Source organism: Seriola aureovittata, chromosome 23, assembly GCF_021018895.1.
Source record: "Seriola aureovittata isolate HTS-2021-v1 ecotype China chromosome 23, ASM2101889v1, whole genome shotgun sequence".
Classification (NCBI taxonomy): Eukaryota; Metazoa; Chordata; class Actinopteri; order Carangiformes; family Carangidae; genus Seriola; species Seriola aureovittata.
Window position 1 is genome coordinate 4,725,694 of NC_079386.1, and position 21,597 is coordinate 4,747,290.

The 21,597-nt window shown below is 39.8% G+C and overlaps 5 protein-coding genes across 5 annotated transcripts; 1 reads left to right on the forward strand and 4 right to left on the reverse strand.

The window, feature by feature from the left end:
• Window positions 1-241: 241 nt before the first annotated feature.
• On the reverse strand, window positions 242-2,439 carry LOC130164729 (uncharacterized). The gene is made up of 6 exons (XM_056369645.1): window positions 2,320-2,439; window positions 1,817-2,158; window positions 1,464-1,505; window positions 1,258-1,368; window positions 1,110-1,144; window positions 242-487 (listed from the first exon to the last, which is right to left on the reverse strand). Exons 1-6 carry the CDS (start codon window positions 2,414-2,416, stop codon window positions 365-367), a joined length of 750 nt encoding a protein of 249 aa, XP_056225620.1. The 5' UTR covers window positions 2,417-2,439; the 3' UTR covers window positions 242-364.
• A 2,134-nt stretch (window positions 2,440-4,573) lies between these two features.
• LOC130164647 (uncharacterized) lies at window positions 4,574-6,826 on the reverse strand. The gene is made up of 6 exons (XM_056369514.1): window positions 6,781-6,826; window positions 6,271-6,612; window positions 6,084-6,125; window positions 5,878-5,988; window positions 5,734-5,768; window positions 4,574-4,785 (listed from the first exon to the last, which is right to left on the reverse strand). The coding sequence occupies exons 1-6, from the start codon at window positions 6,824-6,826 to the stop codon at window positions 4,663-4,665; spliced, it is 699 nt and encodes a 232-aa protein (XP_056225489.1). The 3' UTR covers window positions 4,574-4,662.
• A 1,919-nt stretch (window positions 6,827-8,745) lies between these two features.
• Window positions 8,746-10,888, reverse strand: LOC130164856 (uncharacterized). The gene is made up of 6 exons (XM_056369845.1): window positions 10,843-10,888; window positions 10,334-10,717; window positions 10,147-10,188; window positions 9,941-10,051; window positions 9,779-9,813; window positions 8,746-8,998 (listed from the first exon to the last, which is right to left on the reverse strand). Exons 1-6 carry the CDS (start codon window positions 10,886-10,888, stop codon window positions 8,876-8,878), a joined length of 741 nt encoding a protein of 246 aa, XP_056225820.1. The 3' UTR covers window positions 8,746-8,875.
• A 1,420-nt stretch (window positions 10,889-12,308) lies between these two features.
• Window positions 12,309-15,251, forward strand: LOC130164857 (uncharacterized; the record flags this gene model as incomplete). Its single annotated transcript, XM_056369846.1, has 2 exons — window positions 12,309-12,756; window positions 14,276-15,251. Coding segments are annotated over 2 exons (897 nt in total), but the record flags the coding sequence as incomplete, so codon positions are not given.
• Window positions 15,252-15,284: 33 nt separating this feature from the next.
• LOC130164972 (immunoglobulin kappa light chain-like) lies at window positions 15,285-19,683 on the reverse strand. Its single transcript, XM_056369992.1, has 5 exons — window positions 19,614-19,683; window positions 18,808-19,497; window positions 18,128-18,250; window positions 18,008-18,036; window positions 15,285-17,565 (listed from the first exon to the last, which is right to left on the reverse strand). Exons 1-5 carry the CDS (start codon window positions 19,666-19,668, stop codon window positions 17,446-17,448), a joined length of 1,017 nt encoding a protein of 338 aa, XP_056225967.1. The 5' UTR covers window positions 19,669-19,683; the 3' UTR covers window positions 15,285-17,445.
• Between the last annotated feature and the right edge of the window lie 1,914 nt (window positions 19,684-21,597).

The window sequence follows — 21,597 nt, forward strand, 5'->3', positions numbered from 1 at the left end:
CTCAGCTTAGCTGACCTCAGACCACACTGTGCTATTTCTTCCTGTCAAACAAGTGATGTGTATCTCACTCACTCCTCCCCCAACAGACCATTTCATTCTCCCTATAAGTAAGTTTGACAGTCATCAGTGTCCTTTCTGACTCCTCCTCCATCACACATCAAGCATGATCTTTTTTTCCTCTCAAGAGGCAACAGGCAGAAAACTGAAGAATGACACAGACTTTGACAGTGAAACAGAAAGAAATGTTTATTTTTTGGCATTGAGTCCTTCCACCCACTACACACACGCACAAAACCATATCAGTAGATGAATATGATAAAGCCTGAGCTCCTCTCTGAGCTGCTGTTCCAGTGGTTCCCTGAGTCTATCTGGTGGCAGCGTACACAACATTGGGCTCCAGCTCTCTCTCTGATGCAGGCCTGCGGTTTCTCTTTGGTTTGGTCTGGAAACTTAGAGCTGCGTAGTTCAGGTCACCTGAGCCCAGATTCTGTAAAAAAATATTGAGAGTCACGTAATGTATTAATCAAATCAAATCAAAATGATAAAACTCATCTTAATGACCTAAACCAATGTTAGATCTTATAGGAATTAACAAGGCTAATATTAATTGAGGTTAAAGAGGACTACAATGACTTCCTGCTTGCCTGCACTTGCTCTTTGTTCACACTTGCAGGACTATGTGACAAAAATCATTAACACACCAGTCGTCTGTTTAAATTCACCTCTGAAAACATAACCTATAGTTTACAGGTTTTCAGGCAGTGCATAATAATCTCACTGGGCCTCAGTTGTGAGGCCAAAGCATCAGTGATGTTTTGGCGGCTCGTATGGAAATCTAGATAAAATGATTGAAAAGTTCACCAGAGACATCTGGTTAGATCTGCTTAAAATGCCTCGTTGACCCACCAGTCTTGGGTTGATGAAAGGCAATAATGCTGTTAGAACAAGAACAGTCACTGTCACATGACAATCGGGTGTAACAAGCCCACACAGTGGTTCGTGGCATCGCTCAAATAATCCATAAAGGTTTTACTGGTCCTGTCAGTGTAACTGGACTCAACAACGTATCTGACAGAAACCCTGGTTTATATGAGTAAAAACTGTTTTACCTTGTTTCTTTCTGTCTGTGGTTCTTCATTCACAGCTACGTGGCAAAAGACAAAAGTCTGATGAGTTAATTATTATTGATCGTATACTTTAATTTGGAGGTTTCCATCATGTTGAAACAATTAACAACAAATTATATATCAGCGGTACCTTTCTGAAGTTTCCTGATTTTAACAGCCAGAACAATGACGACTATAGTGAGGAAAACAGTCAGACCCCCCAGCACCACACTCATCAGGTTTGTCATTCCACCAGGTATTTCTACAATAAAGATGATAGATTCAGCTCTGGTGGATTTAGACATGGTTAACATTGAAATGATACACCCCATGGTAACAGAGAGAAAGGAACCTTACCTTCAGAGTTACAATCCTCTTCATAATCAGATTCATTATTACCTGTGAAAAAAATAGATTCAATTGTTTGACATGTATTTGTTTTTAGTTTGTCTTTGTGTTGTAAATAAATTTGAGACACAGTGTACTGTAAATATGATGAGAAAAATAAAATCTCTGAAAGAGTTTAGACTTAAATACAATCTTACCGTGAACATTTAAATGTATTGTATCGATGATGACTGTGTGTGGGTCTATGTAAAATCCACAGAAATACAGTCCAGAGTCAGATACATCCACTCTCTTGATTTTGAGAAAGACAGTGGTGTAAATACATTCAGAAAATGACATGTCTGACTTGAATACAATCTTACCTTGAACATTTAAATGTATTGTATCGGTAATGACTGTGTGTTTCCCTATGTAAAATCCACAGAAATACAGTCCAGAGTCAGAAACATCCACTCTCTTGATCTTCAGAAAGACGTTGGTGAGGTTGGAGCTCATTTCAAATCTATTTTGAAATCCATCACAGAATGAAGCTTCATGATCAGACCTGTACATAGAGGCGATACAGCTGACCGTGGTTCTGTTGAACAGTCTGAACCACTCTGTCAGAGTACCATGACTGGAAATGTTAGAGATCAGCAGTGTGACGTCTTCACCAGACTGGACCTCCACAGTCTGAGACTGAGACACTGAGACAGAGATCCAGCCTGAAACAAACAGCAAACACAACAAGAGATTTACCTCTGAGTGTATAATGTAACAGTTACTGTAATGAGGAGACAGAAACAATTAACTCAGCTCTAATATGCAAGTTTGGTGGTATAATAGTTACATCAGTTACATTAGTTCAAACAGTTCAAGTACTTACTGATGCAGCAGAAAAATGATGCTGTTACCACGGTGAAGCTCCTCATTGTTGCGTTTAATTGTGTCACTACAAAGACTGTTTGAACCACTGAGCTCATATAAAGAGGTTTAGAGGGGCGGAGTGTCTTTAGTTTTTCTTCTTGCTCGTCACACTCACCAGCCAATATAATGCAATGGCTTTGCATAAACACTCTCTCTTAGCTCCAGCAAAGGTCCAATAACATAAACTTTTGAAAAATGACCTCACTGGAAAGTTTGTTGGTAGGAGTTACTATCTTAAGGTACCATATCAGATATTTGGCAGAAACAAATGCAGAGACAAAAGTTTCCACAAGGAACTGCAGAACCATAAGGATCAACTGCTCATTGAATCCTGAAGTATTATCGACTTTGATTTATACCCTGTTTTATTTTGAAATACTTACCTTGTGTGTACTTACCACTTGGTTTACTCCCTGTGTTTTTCCAGTGTCCAGCTATTGTGATTGCCTGTGTCTTGTTACCTGCTCCTTTTGTGTGTATTTAGCATAGACTGTACAGAAAGACGAACATAATCTCTGTGATGTCACCCACAGGTTTCTGAAGAGCGGTTTTGAAGTTCAGAGTGAGCTGCTGAGCTGTCACCATCTTGGCAGTGTCTGACTCCGCCCCTGACTCCCAACTAGTCTGAAAATGAACAAAGAGGTGGGGCCTGTGAAGACGAGACTTAGGTGGATGACAGTTTGTGGCAAATATACACTCACCCACCTGTCACTCAAAGTGACCACGCCCTCACTTCTGCATAACTTTTAGTCTCAATAAAATGTAAACACGTGAATTACGTAAAAAAACCCTCCCGTGCAGTTGTCATGAAGGAATACATTAGCTACAGAGACCAAAACTGTTTTTTGTACCAGGGTGTAAACATGTTAATTTCTGCTATAAAGTTGGGCATTTTAACATGGGAGTCTATGGAGATTGAGTTGCTTTCAGAGCAAGCCTCAAGTGGCCATTAAGGGAACTGCAGTTTTTGGCACTTCATTTTTCAGCCCTGGAAGTTGCTTCTTGGTTTTTAGTTTCTTTGCTCCAAGTTTTCTTTGTCAGTTCTTCTGCTTTCCTCCTGTTGAGTTTCCTCTAAAGATTCATTGTGATTGTTCCTGAGCTTTATCTGTCGTTTAGATGACCTTGGTTTAGATTTTCTAAGTTTTGTGTTCCTGCATCTACTTCAGTTTTTTCTTCAGCATCCTGTAAGTTTCTGGACTTTTGTGTTTATTAAAACTCTTTCTTTGCATTTACTGATTTATCCTGTCTGTGTTTGGGTCCAGTTACCATTGACCCCTGACATCCATAAGAGTCTGGTATGATGGCATGTAATATGGCAAGAAAACAAACCAAGGGCCTCTAGCATCATATTTTCACTGACTGACGCTGCTTTCTATGGATGTATTGTATGGGTTCATTCTAAAGATGGAGTGGAGTTTTTTTCTGTTGATGGTCAGATCTGTCCTGGTCAAACCCATCAACAGCAACAGCTTTCCCAAATTTCAGTATCAATCTCCACTTCTTTTCAAATGCTTTCAGTTGTTTTTCCAGTTCCATGAAAAGCAGTTGTAGGATCTTGCAGTTATGAACCCGTTTCATGTAGCGAAACATTAACAACAGAAACGGAGGCACATGGTTTCTTCCTCTCCAGTCACTGCATTTTGTTAAACTCCCAGTAATGAGTACTGATGCTTTGTGCTGAATGAATAGTTAAAATGAAATTGGGAAATTGTTCTCTAACTGGTTCCACTGTGTCTAACTCAATATTTTATTTTACCCTTTCTGATCTGGATTATGAGAACACCTGTTACTGATTTCAGTTAACTTATGCAGTATGTGAATGTAAAGTGGTTCAGTTTGTGAGAAGTGATGAGGAGTGAAGTGATGTAATAAAGTCAGATGAGACTGATAAACAGCAGTTTCCTTTTCTGTGAGAAGAGCAAGTCCTCTGGTGTTTTTCGGTCATGGCTGAAGTCTTCCTGTTTCTTTGTCTTTGTTTAACCTTTATTTAAGGTAATTAAAAGCTAATTATTTACAATGCCAAAGGAGAGTTTATTTTGTCCTAAGGTTAGTTCTCACTGCTTCTTCTTATATTTTCTGATTCCTCCTCATTGCACATCAAGCATGATCTTTTTTTCCTCTCAGACAAGAGGCAGGAAACTGAAGAATGACACAGACTTTGACAGAGAAACAAAAAGAAAACTTTTATTTTTTGGCAATGAGTCCTTCCACCCACTACACACACGCACAAAACCATATCAGTAGATGAATATGATAAAGCCTGAGCTCCTCTCTGAGCTGCTGTTCCAGTGGTTCCCTGAGTCTATCTGGTGGCAGCGTACACAACATTGGGCTCCAGCTCTCTCTCTGATGCAGGCCTGCGGTTTCTTTTTGGTTTGGTCTGGAAACTTAGAGCTGCATAGTTCAGGTCACCTGAGCCCAGATTCTGTAAAAATATTGAGAGTCACGTAATGTATTACACACAGTGAAACTTTCATTTTTGCTAGAAGTCATTGAAACTGGTGGATTTGTATGGGGTTCTATTTGTGCCAAAATCTCTGGACGACACGTACAACAACAGAGTCAAACAACAGAGAGTGTAACATGATGACAAAAAATTTAGTTCAAAGTTGAACAGACAGACAAATGTGTTGTCAAATGTTCAGTCGACAGTTTGCATGTGGACACAGTTTTGGCTAAAATGGATCCCTATAGATTTGTGGGTTGAACTAAAACGGAATCATTTAGAACATTAAAAGTCCTAGTCATAGTATAGCTAAAATCTGATTTAAGACTTTTAATGGAACTATTACACAGTTCAAAATGATAAAACTCATCTTAATGACCTAAACCAATGTTAGATCTTATAGGAATTAACAACGCTAATATTAATTGAGGTTAAAGAGGACTACAATGACTTCCTGCTTGCCTGCACTTGCTGTTTGTTCACACTTGCAGGACTATGTGACAAAAATCATTAACACAACAGTCGTCTGTTTAAATTCAACTCTGAAACCATAACCTATAGTTTACAGGTTTTCAGGCAGTGCATAATAATCTCACTGGGCCTCAGTTGTGAGGCCAAAGCATCAGTGATGTTTTGGCGGCTCGTATGGAAATCTAGATAAAATGATTGAAAAGTTCACCAGAGACATCTGGTTAGATCTGCTTAAAATGCCTCGTTGACCCACCAGTCTTGGGTTGATGAAAGGCAATAATGCTGTTAGAACAAGAACAGTCACTGTCACGTGGCAATCGGGTGTAACAAGCCCACACAGTGGTTCGTGGCATCGCTCAAATTATCCATAAAGGTTTTACTTGTCCTGTCAGTGTAACTGGACTCAACAACGTATCTGACAGAAACCCTGGTTTATATGAGTAAAAACTGTTTTACCTTGTTTCTTTCTGTCTGTGGTTCTTCATTCACAGCTACGTGGCAAAAGACAAAAGTCTGATGAGTTATATATTATCTTATACTTTAATTTGGAGGTTTGCATCATGTTGAAACAATTCACAACAAATTATATATCAGCTGTACCTTTCTGAAGTTTCCTGATTTTAACAGCCAGAACAATGACGACTATAGTGAGGAAAACAGTCAGACCCCCCAGCACCACACTCATCAGGTTTGTCATTCCACCAGGTATTTCTACAATAAAGATGATAGATTCAGCTCTGGTGGATTTAGACATGGTTAACATTGAAATGATACACCCCATGGTAACAGAGAGAAAGGAACCTTACCTTCAGAGTTACAATCCTCTTCATAATCAGATTCATTATTACCTGTGGAAAAACTAGATTCAATTGTTTGACATGTATTTGTTTTTAGTTTGTCTTTGTGTTGTAAATAAATTTGAGACACAGTGTACTGTAAATATGATGAGAAAATAAAATCTCTGAAAGAGGTTAGACTTAAATACAATCTTACCTTGAACATTTAAATGTATTGTATCGGTGATGACTGTGTGTGCGACTTTGTAAAATCCACAGAAATACAGTCCAGAGTCAGATATATCCACTCTCTTGATCTTGAGAAAGACAGTTGAGATGTTGGAGCTCATTTCAAATCTATTTTGAAATCCATCACAGAAGAAAGCTTTTTTTTCAGAATTGAACATAGAGGAGATACAGCTGGCTTTGGTTCTGTTGACCAGTCTGAACCACTCTGTCGTAGTTGGACTTCTGGAAATGTTGGAGCAGTGCAGTGTGACGTCTTCACCAGACTGGACCTCCACAGTCTGAGACTGAGACACTGAGACAGAGATCCAGCCTGAAACAAACAGCAGACACAACAAGAGATTTACCTCTGAGTGTATAATGTAACAGTTACTGGAATAAAGCAACAGAAACAATCAACTCAGCTCTAATATGCAAGTTTAAACTCTGGTGGTATACTGGTTACATCAGTTACATTAGTTCAAACAGTTCAAGTACTTACTGACGCAGCAGAGAAATGATGCTGTTGCCACGGTGAAGCTCCTCATTGTTGCGTGTAATTGTGACACTACAAAGACTGTTTGAACTACTGAGCTCATATAAAGACGTTTAGAGGGGCGGAGTGTCTTTAGTTTTTCTTCTTGCTCGTCACACTCACCAGCCAATATAATGCAATGCCTTTGCATAAACACTCTATTTTAGCTTCAGCAAATGTCCAGTAAGATAAACTTTTCAAAAAGGGTTAAAAATGACCTCACTGGAAAGTTTGTTGGTAGGAGAGTCACTATCTTAAGGTACCATGTCATGTCTGTGGTAGAAACAAATGCAGAGACAAAAGTTGCCACAAGGAACTGCAGAATCATAAGGATCAACTGTTCATTGACTCCTGCAGTATTCTGGACTTTGATGTGTTTCCTGTTTTATTTTGAAATACTTACCTCGTGTGTCCACTGCTTGGTTTACTCCCTGTGTTTGTCTAGTTTCAAGCTAATGTGATGGCCTGCCCCACCCTGGTGTGTTACACCTGTGTCTTGTTACCTGCTCCTTTTGTGTGTATTGAGCATAGACTGTATATAAAGACAGACGTAACCTCTGAAGAGCGGTTTTGAAGTTCAGAGTGAGCTGCTCGGCTGTCACCATCTTGGCAGTGTCTGACTCCGCCCCTAACTCCCAACTAATCTAAAAATGAACAAAGAGGTTGGGCCTGTGAAGACGAGACTTAGGTGGATGACAGTTTGTGGCAAACATACACTCATCCACCTGTCACTCAAAGTGACTACGCCCTCAATTCTGCATAACTTTCAGCCTCAATAAAATGTAAACACGTGAGTTATGTAAAAAATCCCTCCTGTGCAGTTGTCATGAAGCAGGAAATTAGCTACAGAGACCAAAACTGTTTTGTACCAGGGTGTAAACATGTTAATTTCTGCTATAAAGTTGGGCATTTTAACATGGGAGTCTATGGAGATTGACTTGCTTTCGGAGCCAGCCTCAAGTGGCCATTAAAGGAACTGCAGTTTTTGGCACTTCATTTTTCAGCCCTGGAAGTTGCTTCTTGGTTTTTAGTTTCTTTGCTCCCAGTTTTCTTTGTCAGTTCTTCTGCTTTCCTCCTGTTGAGTTTCCTCTAGAGATTTCTTATGATTATTCCTGAGCTTTTAGATGACCTTGGTTTGGATTTTCTGAGTTTTGTGTTCCTGCATCTACTTCAGTTTTTTCTTCAGCATCCTGTAAGTTTCTAGACTTTTGTGTTCACTAAACCTCTTTCTTTGCATTTACTCATTTGTCTTGTCTGTGTTTGGGTCCAGTTACCGTTGACCCCTGACATCCATAAGAGTCTGGTATGATGACATGAAATATGACAAGAAACAAACCAAGGGCCTCTAGCATCATATTTTCACTGACTGACGCTGCTTTCTATGGATGCATTGTATGAGTTCATTCTAAAGATGGAGTGGAGTGGAGTTTTTTTCTGTTGATGGTCAGATCTGTCCTGGTCAAACCAATCAAAAAATTTGTGTATCAATCTACTTCTTTTTAAATGGTTTTTGTTGTTGTTACCCTTTCTGATCTCGATTATGAGAACACCTGTTACTGATTTCAGTTTACTGATGCAGTGTGTGAATGTAAAGTGGTTCAGTTTGAGTGATGTGATGAGGAGTGGAGTGATTTAACAAAGTCAGATGAGATTGATAAACAGCAGTTTCCTTTTCTGTAAGAAGAGCAAGTCCTCTGGTGTTTGTGATCATGGCTGAAGTCTTCCAGACCACACTGTACTATATCTTCCTGTGAACCAAATGATGTGTATCTCACTCCCTCCTCCCCCCACAGCCCACTTCATTCTCTCTATAAGTCAGTTTGACAGTCATCAGAGTCTTTTCTGACTCCTCCTCTGTCACACATCAAGTATGATTTTGTTCCTCTCAGACAACAGGAAACTGAAGAACGACACAGACTTTGACCGTGAAACTGAAAGAAACGTTTATTTTTTGGCATTGAGTCCTTCCACCCACTACACACACGCACAAAACTATATCAGTACATGAATATGATAAAGCCTGAGCTCCTCTCTGAGCTGCTGTTCCAGTGGTTCCCTGAGTCTATCTGGTGGCAGCGTACACAACATTGGGCTCCAGCTCTCTCTCTGATGCAGGCCTGTGGTTTCTTTTTGGTTTGGTCTGGAAACTTAGAGCTGCGTAGTTCAGGTCACCTGAGCCCAGATTCTGTAAAAAATATTTAGAGTCACGTAATGACATAAAAAACAGCACACAGTGTAGCTTCATTTCCCAACAGTCATTGAAACTAGTGGAATTGTCTGGGGTTCTATTTGTGCCAGAATTTCTGGACGATATGCAGAACATAGTCGAAGAACAAGAGAGTGTAACAAGACAGCAAAAGTTTTGTTCAAAGTTGAACAGACAGACAAATGTGTTGTCACATGTTCAGTCGACATAGACAGTGCACATGTGGATATAGTCTTGGCACAAATGGAACCCCATAGGTTTGTAATAATCCTAATTGAGCTAAAATTTAATTTAAGACATTTAATGGAGCAATGACACATTTAAAAATGTAAAACTCCTCTTAATGTTGAATTTTATGTGAACTAACAGGGCTAATATTAATAGAGGTTAAAGAGGACTATCATGACTTTCTGTTTTCCTGAACGTGCTGTTTGATGCTACTCGCAGGACTATGATAACACCATGGAATCTCTGGCGGTACATATGGAAACTGAGATAAAATGGTTGGAAAGTTCACCAGATACATCTGTTTGTTTGAACCCAGCCTTGGGTTGATGAAGCACAGCCTGGAAACAACCTGCCCTTGGTACGCCGTTTGAACATGAACAACTACAGTTGCAATCGGGTATGCCAGCCCAACATGGTGGGATGCAGTATCATCAAATAATCCATGAAGGATTTACCGGTCCTTTTAGTCATGGACGCAATCACGTATCTCACAGAAACCTTGATTTATATGATTGAAAAAAATTGTATTACCTTCTTTCTTTCTGGCTGCGGCTTTTCATTCACAGCTATGTAGCAAAAGAAAACAGTGTGATAAGTTAATTATTACTGATACTTTAATGTGGAGTTTTCTGTCACGTTGACACAATTTACAAGGTCGTGTGCAGCATAATTTAAATTATAAATCAGCTGTACCTTTTTGAAGTTTGCTGATTTTAACAGCCAGAACAATGACGACTATAGTGAGCAAAACAGTCAGACCCCCCAGCACCACACTCATCAGGTTTGTCATTCCACCAGGTATTTCTACAATAAAGATGATAGATTCAGCTCAGGTGGATTTAGACATGGTTAACATTGAAATGATACACCCCATGGTAACAGAGAGAAAGGAACCTTACCTTCAGAGTTACAATCCTCTTCATAATCAGATTCATTATTACCTGTGAAAAAGCGAGATTCAATTGTTTGACATGTATTGGTTTTAAGTTTGTCTTTGTGCTGTTTTCACTTTACTGTGATAATAAATTTGAGATATAGTGTAAATACAATCAGACAATGACATGTCTGACTTAAATACAGTCTTACCTTTAACATTTAAATGTATTGCATCAGTGATGACTGTATGTTTGCCTTTGTAAAATCCACAGAAATACAGTCCAGAGTCAGATACATCCACTTTCTTGATCTTCAGAAAGACAGTAGAGATGTTGGAGCTCATTTCAAATCTATTTTGAAATCCATCACAGAATGAAGCTTCATTTCCAGACTCATACATAGAGGAGATACAGCTGGCTTTGGTTCTGTTGACCACTCTGAACCAGTCTGTCTGAGTTGGACTTCTGGAAATGTTGGAGCACAGCAGTGTGACGTCTTCACCAGACTGGACCTTCACAGTCTGAGACTGAGAGACTGAGACAGAGACAGAGATCCAGCCTGAAACAAACAGCAGACACAACAAGAGATTTACTCCTCGTTTGATAAATTAATAATAAGACATTTCATAAATTCAACACGTGTTTAAATCAAAGGTTTCTGGGTAAAAGCGTGACCAACATTTTATTTGTTGCTGAGAATAATTTAATAGCAGTACTTACTGTAGCTGTAGAGAAGTAAAGCTGTTATTAAAGTGAAGCTCCTCATTGTGCGCATAACCATGTCACAGCAAGAGCACTTTATATTGTGTCTTTGGAAAGGGGCGGGGTATTGAATAGTTCATGCAAGGCGGCTCTAATCTTTCACCACTTTGATTTTAGGACTTTGACTTTAGAGGTTTGTCAAGATTTAAACAATCTCCATGAAGGTACCCTCATCTAATTTGTAACAGTCGCGTATAGAAGCTCAGACAGTCAGACATGCAAGTTGAATATTATTGTCATTTATCCATATACAAGTAAATTGTTGGACTAAATGTTCTCCTGTTCAGCCGAGGTACAAAAACACAAAACACGGACAACACAACAATAGGGACAGAACAATCAATCAGGATGTCTTCGAAGCCAATATAGAATAAAAAAAATAATACTGTGTTCGATGATAATAAAAAATGATAAATAAGTGATCTACAGAACAAGGAGAGGTATAATCACAGGCAGCAGCACTGGCTGTTTCAACCCCAAGAAACTGCTTGCTAAAGCGTATGGTCAATCTGCTTCTCCCTGGAGTCCATAACCATCTCTTTTGTCTCATACACCCTGAGGGTCGGGTCGTTTTTTCTGTACCACCCAAGCAGCCTCTTCACTTCCTCTCTGTTTCCTTATAGTTACTGATACAATCTACCACAACACTGTCTTCAACGTGAATGATGTAAGCTACTAAGTGTGAATAGTGTGAAAAGCAGTCGGCTGAGCACGTAGCCCTGTGGGACACCAGTGGTCATCAAATGCTCTGTGGTGTCCCTGTTAAATATCAAAAGCAGAGTGATAGGGGGAGGGGGTTTCTCTCATGCAGAACAAATGCTGTCACAGACTACCACTACAACTATCCACAACCTCTATTACTAGACACACACAAGCCATTGTTCATGTGCACACTACCACTCTCCCTCCTCTTGCGCAATCAATTGGTTCTCCAAGATCTTACTCTCTCAATCAATCAACTGAACCCCTGTAGTATAAAGTTGCCCCCCCCCCCTCAGAAGGCGCTACATAACTCTGTCTACCAAAACAAATGCTCTGAACTCCACCTCTTAAATCCAGCATTTGAAATGACTTTGCTGTGTATGCTGTGAACTTAGCTTTCCTAAAAACAAATCCCACCAAACCCGTCCATGTAGTCAAATAGTCAAATGTTTAGTGATTTAAAAAAAAAACCCATTTGCATTTGGCAGGGGTTAAGTGTTTTATGGAACACTTCAGCTGCCTGGTAGAGCCAAACAAATTCATTTCCTACTCAGGCCGAGACAGCACCACACGCTGACCCTCTTAGCAGCCAATCAAGTGTAACCTCATTTTAAAGCTGTTGTTTGCTCTTGTGCTCAAGACATTCAGTTCTCAAGACCTCAGAGACGATGCACCTGTATACGATCTTCTGTGGAGTATGTAAGTCCTGTGATAAATAATAATTTCAGTCTGTGATTCTAATTGAAGCTAAAAAGAAACGAAAACCAGCTAATGTTTCTTTAACATTATATGTTTTTGAACCAGTTCACCTGTCGGCTGTGATCCAGTCGGCAAAAGTCAAACAAGACACTGGTGTTGTATCTGTCGGTGTTGGGGACAATGTGACTTTACATTGTTTCTATGACAGCCAAGTGTCGATGCACTTCTCCTGGTACCGACAAACCTTAGGAAGCAGACCTGAGCTCCTGTCTACGATTTACAAATACGACAAACCTTCCAAAGTCTTCCACTGGTTGGAGAAGAACCCTCGTTTCTCTGTACAGATGAAGGAAATGATCAATCATTTACACATCTCTGACGTCCACCTCTCAGATTCAGCCACATACTTCTGTGGAAGCTCACACTCCAACATGGTGGAATTTGGAGAGGGGGTCTTCTTAAATGTCAAAGGTATTGTGCTTTTTTTTTATTTTTTTTTTTTTATTTCATTGGCTTTGACTATAGATGAAATGCAGAAATTGTAGAAATTGGTAAAGAGTTGCATCCAAAGTAATTTTATTTTGTTCTTTAATCCCTTGAAGTATCAGAAAAATAATAAAGTCTTTAAACAAGTAAATATGAATTAGAAAATAACACACTTGATAGTTGTAGGCAATTTGAAATATAGGGAGACCAGGGGCGGTTGTTGTCACTTTTTGCAGTTTTTCCAATAAAATAAAAACTATTTCCACATGGATAGCCAATTTGTTTATCTATATTATAAACTTCAGTGTGTCAACTACTGAAATAATGTATTGAAGTGGAAATATGAACTAGTTGCAAAATTGATTAAATATGGTCACTCCACTGTTACAACAGTGTACAGGGGTCGTAACACATGCCAGGGACAGTTGTAACATGTCGAAAATATACATAATTAATTAATTAAATACTCAAAATGAAAAGGATTATCTATCATTCACATTGTTTTGATTACTAAATTCTTTTTCGAAACAATGATTACTTGATGATTACTTAATAATGAAGAGTGGAAGCTGTCAAATTATAATGCAAGAACATTTTTTAATGGGTACAATACACATCCTCAAAAACGTTTAAACATGAAATCAAAATGAAAGAGTTTGAGGACTTGTTAGTCCACATTGATGGAGTCATTCAGAGTTACAGTTGTGGCAAGTGTAAACGTCACTTCCATCTGTGCAGTCCTTGTGTGCCCAGGCTTTACAGGACCAGCATTGGAGCCAGACCTCCCTTGACCTGGAGTAGCTCTCCAGGCACACAATGTAGAATTCATATTCATCAGATGAGGCTTCTTCCTGGATTTGGGATTTTTTTTTGAGCTGAAATTCATTTTTCTTTTAGCTTTAGACCTGCTTTTCTCAGCCTCCAGTTGTTTTTTCATTGGAGTATACATAAGGACAGCAGTTTCTCTTCTTTTCCTCTCCATTGTGGTCTGTTTTCTTGGTCCAGCTTTTGGATGTGGACAAATGGTGTGAAAAGGTTGTATCCATAGCAGAGGATGATGGCTCAGTCACACATGGTGTGACAGGGGAGGATGCTGCAAGTGGCATGTAGGATGCCACTGTTGCCACAGTGGGTGCTGGCCCTGTAGTCCACGCAACAGCATTCATTGCACTGAAACACACTGACAACTTGGTTCAGGGATGGTTGTAGGCGTTATAACCGTCCAAGCGTCACCAGCCATGTTTTCACTTCATGTGAATTAGCTTGACTGCTACTTTGGCACATGCTAGTAATTTCTGTGTCATTTCATGTTACAGCTGTCCCTGGTCTCCCTCTGTTCATAAGTCTTATCATGAGCCAGAAAAAAACTGGATTTAAAATACAGAGGCTAATACTCATAATACATATATGTAAAAACTTATTTTATAAGTTATTTTTTTAACTTATATTTTACTTTTTTTTTTAACCCTTTTATAACTTTTTTTTTTTTTACGTTTGGATTTAGAAGCCAGACTCCAGAAAATTGTCCAGGGGCCAGTGTCTGAGACCATACAGCGTGGAGGCTCTGTGACTTTAAACTGTACAGTTCACACTGGGAACTGTGATGGGGATCGCAGTGTTTACTGGTTCAGACATGGACATCACCAAGGAATTCTTTACACACACGAAAGTCAGTGTAAACACGTCTCTACACCAGGGTCTCCTTCACAGAGCTGTGTGTACCATTTGCAGAGGAAGAACCTGAGCTCCTCTGATGCTGGAACCTACTACTGTGCTGTGGCCTCCTGTGGGGAGATACTGTTTGGTAATGGAAGCAAGTTGCTTGTCACAGATTATGTTAAAGACCAAATGGCACAGACGAGTATCTTTGTCTGGTTCTCCATCATTAGAACTGGGATCCTCGTGTTCTTTGTAATGGTTTGTCTTTTGGTTTACATGTATAAGAGCTGGTAAAATCTTGGCCTCATCTTAATCTGTGTTTCACGTTAGCTCAAAAATACCATCAACATTGTTACAGCTAAAACTTTTATCCGTATTATTATGATCATTCTATTCTTATAATAATTAAAATATCTCCGTATTATATTCCCCTTTTTATAGTAATACCTTTTTATCTTTTATGTTTTTGTTATGTATGTCTTTTATTTTTGTTTTCTATCTTGAAGCACATTGAGTCTATGCCTGATGTATGAAATGTGCTGTATAAATAAACTTTTTGAAACATTGTGCATGTCAGGAAAATGCACCTTTGATGGTTAAGAGACCAAAAAAGCCTTAAGAACACCTCGACACTTGCTCTCCACGAATCTATTGTCTGATCAACCCATAAACATGACTTTAGGTTTTGCTAACCACAGTGCCACATAACATCTGTGATTTCTCTTCACAAGCTGTGTCATCAGAGAGCGACACACACAAAGAAACTCACTGTGTTGTGGAACATCAATGAACTTCTAAACATGTAGTTTGATCATAAAAATACATTTCTGTGATCTACTGAAAGTCTTCACAGGTGGAGTTCCACTGGTTCTTTGCAACAAAATGAGGACATCCTGCCTCAAACCACCTACATACAAACACAAAGGCTCTTAGACACATGCACGTGACCCAACTCTACCAATATACAGAAAGATCTCTTCTCTGACTGCTGACCACAAGAATGCTACGCTGACACTGAAAGGTTTATCCTGTTTCTGTGATGAAGTTGCAACATGTGACTCATGGAAGAAATGCAACTTTGATAGTTGCACCATACACATATCTCTTTATGTCAATAACAATATCAGTTATATTCAAAACAGCCTCAGAAACCTAGTCCACACGCTTTAAACACACTTCAGTCTGTTATAAACGAAAAAATGAAGGTTCATTACTGTTTTAAGGTAAACACAAGAAACGTGTGCTACAGAAAATGGCCCAGACTCAGTGAATAGCTCCCTAAGCTTAACATGTCCTATGATAACTATTAATTTAGCTATACAGACTAATGAGCAGTGATAACTAACATGTCTTTGGGGTCATCAGGTGAGAACCTGCTTTCACCAATGTTTCGTGTAGTTGGTCCCACGACACCGACACACCCCCCCCCCTCCGCTCTCCAACACCACACCATTCAACTCACCTAAAACAAACATACTCACCTAAACAGCCAAAGACACACTACAAACCAATTCAAACAATACAAGCAAACAATACAGGCCACCTCACCTGGACTAACCGCATGGTCTCAAAGAGGCTCACACAGGCCACACCCCCTACTTAAAAACACTTCCTCTTCCTGGATTTCTTCCTTGCTTCCCCCAAGAGTCTGTCTATCCTAAGTGCTCCCCCTGCTGGGCCCCCAGCTACCATTACTTCCTCTCATCCAAATCCACTGACTGGATCTTGCTGCCTCATCTGACATGTCCTTTACTATTTTCCTCACACTCTGTCCACTTGCTCCTAACTCCCTCACCAAAGAAACAACAGACCTTGCTACAAATCCTCTACATCCTACTTCCACTGGACAAATCCTAACTTTCCATCCTCGCTGCTCTGCTTCTGCCCCTAACTCTGCATACCTGAGCTTCTTCCTTTCATATGCTTCTAAAACTGAAGCCTCCCACGGAACAGTCAGCTCTATGAAATATACTCTCATTCTACTCCTAGACCACAAGACTATGTCAGGCCTTAGCTTTGTACTGGCTATTTCCTGGGGAACAACAAGCTTTCCTCCTAAATCTACCTCCATTTCCCAATCACAAGCATCCTCTAAGCTGCCTTGCCTCCTTGTTGTCTTACTAACTTTCTCTCCCTCTTGAACAAACTTGATTGAAACTATCTTTATTTTAGGTCCTCCTAAATTTGCCTGCCTCCGTAACTCTTCAATTCCTGCAGCTAAGCTTTTTAAAACGTGGTTATGTCGCCACGTATACCGGAAATATGATTTGGAGGAACTACACTAATTATAAATAAGAGCAATACTACTATTAATGATTAATGAACTGTTGTTTTCTATTTGTATGATGTAATCCATCCACCGCTGTCAGTGGGTGGACACACACCTACACCACTGAAGTCCTGCAGTTGACATCACAGCCTTCTCTGCTGGCGTGTAAACGCATTAACAGTGACTGCTGCGCAAGCTCAAAGCAGATTTCCATCATGTCAGGCCCACAGCGAACTGAATGCGCTGAACTTAAAAAGCCACAAAGATTTTATTCTAATCTACTGTAAAGCCACACACACACACACACACACACACTGACTCAATGACTTTCTCCCTGATAGTTTAATTTCATATTCACCTGTCTGAATATAGTTTGTGTGTGACTGGTAGCACAGACAACAAACCGACCTCAGTCTACTGATGTAGTCTCCTGGAAACCACAGAGACAAAGACAGAAACATGACAGGGTCTGAGATCTTCTCTTTTACTGTCAACTGCACAGAGGTTATAAAAAGCCTCTTGCATATCTGTGTTTGTGGCAACATGTAGAATAAACAACCCACAAACAATGCTCTGCGGTTACTCTGTGACGACTTTTGCCCTCTAACAGAAGACAGGTGGGGTTTTTTTTTTTTAATTTAGGAGCTTAGTTTATTTAAAGGCAAATGTAGGTGAAATCATATTGACAGAAATGCTGGTGATTCAAAAAATAATTCCAACGAAGAAGAGATGAAACACGTCCAGCTCTACTGCCTTACACTGGAGTACACACATTCACCCAGGGTGTCATCCCTCTGTCTTCTCGATCTGTTGACCGTAGGAGCCTTTAAAGCAGCATAATGAAGGTTTTCTGCATCTTGACATAACTGGTAATAAAAGATAAAAAGGTTCATTATTAATATATAGTATAACATACAGCACAGGAGAGACATGCACAGAACCCGGCAGGTGTCATGGAGAAAAAGACGAATTCATACTCTCAAATTAATCATTTGTGTGCATTGATTTAAAATAACACCTTAAACAATATTGTTAACCTTTGTTAACTTAGGTTTAAAGTGTGTCAAAGATAACACAGTGTTGTTTAACAATCATAAACCGAAGTATATCAGCAAAATCAACACAAAACTGACATCTAATCGGTGGCAGCCAAAACTGAAACAATGAAAACACAAATGTTCGACTATGTTATACACACAAGCCTTGACACTTTTCTTTTTTTTTTTTGCCGGGCTTCTGTCGGGCCAACGTGAAAAGAAATATAATCTTCTAAAAATTCTTTATTTTTCATAAGGAAATGATACATACCTCTGCATTTGGAGTAGAGGTTGCTGAGTCTGATTATGAGACACAAAACATAAAAAGTCCTGTTACTGAAATGCGATTTTCAGTCAGCACTTGCTTTCATCTTCACATAGTAACATTTACCTGTACATTGGAAGTTTCTTTTGTAAATCTTGTAAACTGAGAATGCCAAAAAAACAACCAGGATGGAGGTGAGCGCCAAAGCTCCGCTCAAGAAGTACACCAAGACAACAGAGCTCGCACCGTCTGCAGAGAGTTAGACACCAGGAAACAAAACAGAGCTTTTAGATTTCTATCTTAGTGATGATTAAAGGACATAAATAGATATTTTCAAACAATGCCGACATGCTCATTTGTACACTGAATGGTTTATTGGTCATTGACATGTGAAGCCTCACATCAGCCTTGACTGAACTTTGAAATGCATATATTGAAAATTTTTTATTTCAGCATTTTATGACTTTTTATTGGATAATGCAGTGGAGACAGGAAGTGGAGGGAGAGAGAGAGAGCAGGGGGGTTACATGCAAAAAAGGATCATTGCACACGGCATATGAACCCATCCATGTGGTAGGAGCCTTAATCATTTGGCCATCAAGTCACCACCTTGAAATGCATTTTGATGGAAACAAGGACTTACAGTTACAACACTCAGTGAAATAGCGCCAGGAAGGAATTGCTTAATGGCCACTGTGGACATGAGGAATTATTACACCAATAACTCTTGTTAAGTGCTGTATTAAGATAGACCTAAAATACACAGTATTTTTCAAATGGGCAGCCACTGGTAGAAGGTTACTTACCCTCAACGTCCAGCTTGGTCCCGTTTCCAAACAGTATGCGTCCACATGAAGCAACAGCACAGTAGTAGGTCCCAGCATGAGAAAGATTCAGGCTCTGCATCGGCAAGTTGTAATCACAAATGTGTGGTTGTGTATTAGATTTCCTCTCACACTGATCATTCCTGCCTCCATGAGTGTAAATGAGTCCTGGATGAGATTCTTCAGAGTCTTTGAACCAGTAAACACTGTGTTCTCCATCACAGGTCCCAGTGTGTACTGTACAGTTGAGAGTCACAGAGCCTCCTGGCTGGATGGTCTCAGATCCGGACTGATGGACCGAAGCCTGGATGTTCAAACCTGAATCTTGCACAGTGACAGTCGTGCCCTCACAAAATTCAAACTCATATAAGTTGCTACGTACACAGTAGTAAGTAGCTGAGTCTGAAATGTGCAAATGTGATATCTTCAAGGTATTTTCCCTGTTTCCAGTGTCCAGTGAGAAACGTGGATTGTTAAATTCACCAGTAAAGCTGCCGTTGTTGTTATGTTTATATAATGTAGACATCAGCTTTGGCTTCTGACCCAGAGTTTGCTTGTACCAGTAAAACATCACTGCCTCATCATCCTGACAGACGCACTGCAAAGTCACACTGTCCCCAACATCAGCTGATTCAAAATATAATGATAATTGTTTCAAAGATGACAAATGAGCTACAGGAGAAGAGACAAGGCAAACACACAAGTCATTCATCTGGATTACAGAAAGCATGAAAACATGCAAACATGGTTTAAAGCACACAACCAGCAGTCACGAAAACAAAGCTCACCCATATTTGCCAAGAACAGGCATGTGAAATACACAGCAAAGCTTGGAGGTGTCATCGTGCTTCAAATGCTGAGATGAATAACTGAATCTCTTTACGTTCTCCACCCTTCACACAGAAGACTGAGTTTGACTGGCCAATCAGATTGAACATCCTATTTTGGGAACACTGAACACATGATCAGTGCCGCCTACCCTGGCAATTTTTTGTCCTTGAGAAGAGCTTGATCAACACCACTATTTGTTGATTTGATAACAACCTGCAATATATGTATAGACATAAAGTATTTGAAATAATGACTTTTAAGATAGAAACTCAGCAGCTTGATCAGTAGTTCAGGATATTTCTTTCAAAGTAAAAGTCCAAAGTATCAGTAATACAAAGTGTTTAACAGGTAAATGTTGGCAATAAACGAAGGGCTTGATGGTCAAATTAAAATGAAATAGACATCTGACCACTTTAATAACTTAAATCACGCTTCAACCTATATTACTTACTAATGTGTATATAGAGTATGTAAGATGTGACATGTGACCACAGTGAGCACCTATCCTCAGGGAATATGAGATCATTTTGGTATTTGGTGACAAAACGTCAGGCAAAAATGAATATGAAATATATATTACACTTAACTGTATATAAAGGCATGTGTGGTTTTTATGGCAATGGCTGCCTTGGTGATTGGAAGACATTGCCAAGAAACCGTGCTGATTTGTTGCAGATGTTTGCAACACTTTTTTTTGTGAACTCCCACAGACAGCCTCTTATTTTGGTGGGCGTAGAGATGATATAATAACTGGGTTTTTCCAAACTTTCTAATGAACGTTAGATGACTAAAACTGTTATAGAGGAGAGCACTAGTTAACATAAGATGGCTGCATTATCACCAGCTGTTACATCGGGGCTGGTACTGTCTTCACCTTGTGACTCATGTGTGTGTGTGTGTGTATGTGTGTGTGTGTATATGTCATGGCAAAATGTGCTCCTGGAGACAGCTGCTGTAGGAGGAACCACCACAGAGGGGCTCTTGAGTCTGGAGTACTATGGCAGGGGGGGTTATATGGACAGATTTGTCAATGGGATTTACAGGTGTGCAGTTGAGATCAAACCTCTGAGTACTCATGAGCTGGAACGTCAACATGTCGACAGGTGTCACATCAGATCTGATGTTCTCCAGGTTACGTTTCATTACATGACCCTTCAGTTCTTTTGTCGCGGGGTCTTGTATTTCACGTTGGTGTGTGCACAGCACGTTATTTGAATTTTACACAGCTGCCTTTGAACAATGACTTGTCTTTGCTCTTGCCTTCTGCCTGAGCTGCTGTGCACTGTGGCCTGGAGGCCACGGGCCAGTCTTCCTGTGTTTGAGCGAAAGAGTTAAGTTTCCACCAGTGGAAACCTGTTCACAGTAGTTCACACCCTTGTCACCACAGAAGTCAAAACAAAAGTCAAACGCTGAGAGCTGGCTAGATAGCCGCTTACGTTTCCGCTTAGAAGAAGAAGGTAATAATAGATCAAAAGCGACTTTTGAGCTTTACATGCCAATGTCTGCATCCACTGCTGTTGTAGATGACAATCTTTTTGTGGTGGCTTTTAGCACATACATTTGACTTTAGACACCCACTGCGCCTATGTTACCACCAATAGTGACTACTTACTTTAGTCTTCAGCAACAGACTTTCTGTCAATGATGACGTCCTCACTTTACATTAAAGGGTCAGTTCACTCAAGTCAGTCACTGACCTCTTTATGTTTTAGGGTTTTGAAGTTTTGAGATATGCATCTTTGAGATTCATGGTGTCACTGCTCCTTGAGATTCACAGATTTCATTTGAGCTGCTCAAAGCTTTGAAAAATTACTTTTGGTATCACATTGACCAACTTCGTAGTTCGTGGAACTACTTTACTGTGAAGAAATAGTCCCCACGGGAACTGCTCACTGTGAGGTGAGTGAATTGTCCTAAGATCCTGACCATGTGTTTTCTGGT

What these genes read in the sequence shown, in the direction of transcription:
- LOC130164729 (XM_056369645.1), bottom strand. Translation starts at nt 2,416, where the DNA reads ATGAGCTCAGTGGTTCAAACAGTCTTTGTAGTGACACAATTAAACGCA. An exon ending in AATACATTTAAATGTTCAAG is followed by an intron (nt 1,506 to 1,816) that starts GTAAGATTGTAT and finishes TTTTTTTCACAG; the next exon opens with GTAATAATGAATCTGATTAT. An exon ending in AGAGGATTGTAACTCTGAAG is followed by an intron (nt 1,369 to 1,463) that starts GTAAGGTTCCTT and finishes TCTTTATTGTAG; the next exon opens with AAATACCTGGTGGAATGACA.
- LOC130164647 (XM_056369514.1), bottom strand. Translation starts at nt 6,826, where the DNA reads ATGAGGAGCTTCACCGTGGCAACAGCATCATTTCTCTGCTGCGTCA. An exon ending in AATCAGGAAACTTCAGAAAG is followed by an intron (nt 5,769 to 5,877) that starts GTACAGCTGATA and finishes TTTGCCACGTAG; the next exon opens with CTGTGAATGAAGAACCACAG. An exon ending in CACAGACAGAAAGAAACAAG is followed by an intron (nt 4,786 to 5,733) that starts GTAAAACAGTTT and finishes ATATTTTTACAG; the next exon opens with AATCTGGGCTCAGGTGACCT.
- LOC130164856 (XM_056369845.1), bottom strand. Translation starts at nt 10,888, where the DNA reads ATGAGGAGCTTCACTTTAATAACAGCTTTACTTCTCTACAGCTACA. An exon ending in AATACATTTAAATGTTAAAG is followed by an intron (nt 10,189 to 10,333) that starts GTAAGACTGTAT and finishes GCTTTTTCACAG; the next exon opens with GTAATAATGAATCTGATTAT. An exon ending in AATCAGCAAACTTCAAAAAG is followed by an intron (nt 9,814 to 9,940) that starts GTACAGCTGATT and finishes TTTGCTACATAG; the next exon opens with CTGTGAATGAAAAGCCGCAG.
- LOC130164972 (XM_056369992.1), bottom strand. Translation starts at nt 19,668, where the DNA reads ATGACACCTCCAAGCTTTGCTGTGTATTTCACATGCCTGTTCTTGGCA. An exon ending in GACCAAGCTGGACGTTGAGG is followed by an intron (nt 18,251 to 18,807) that starts GTAAGTAACCTT and finishes AACTCTCTGCAG; the next exon opens with ACGGTGCGAGCTCTGTTGTC. An exon ending in CCTCTACTCCAAATGCAGAG is followed by an intron (nt 17,566 to 18,007) that starts GTATGTATCATT and finishes TTTTATTACCAG; the next exon opens with TTATGTCAAGATGCAGAAAA.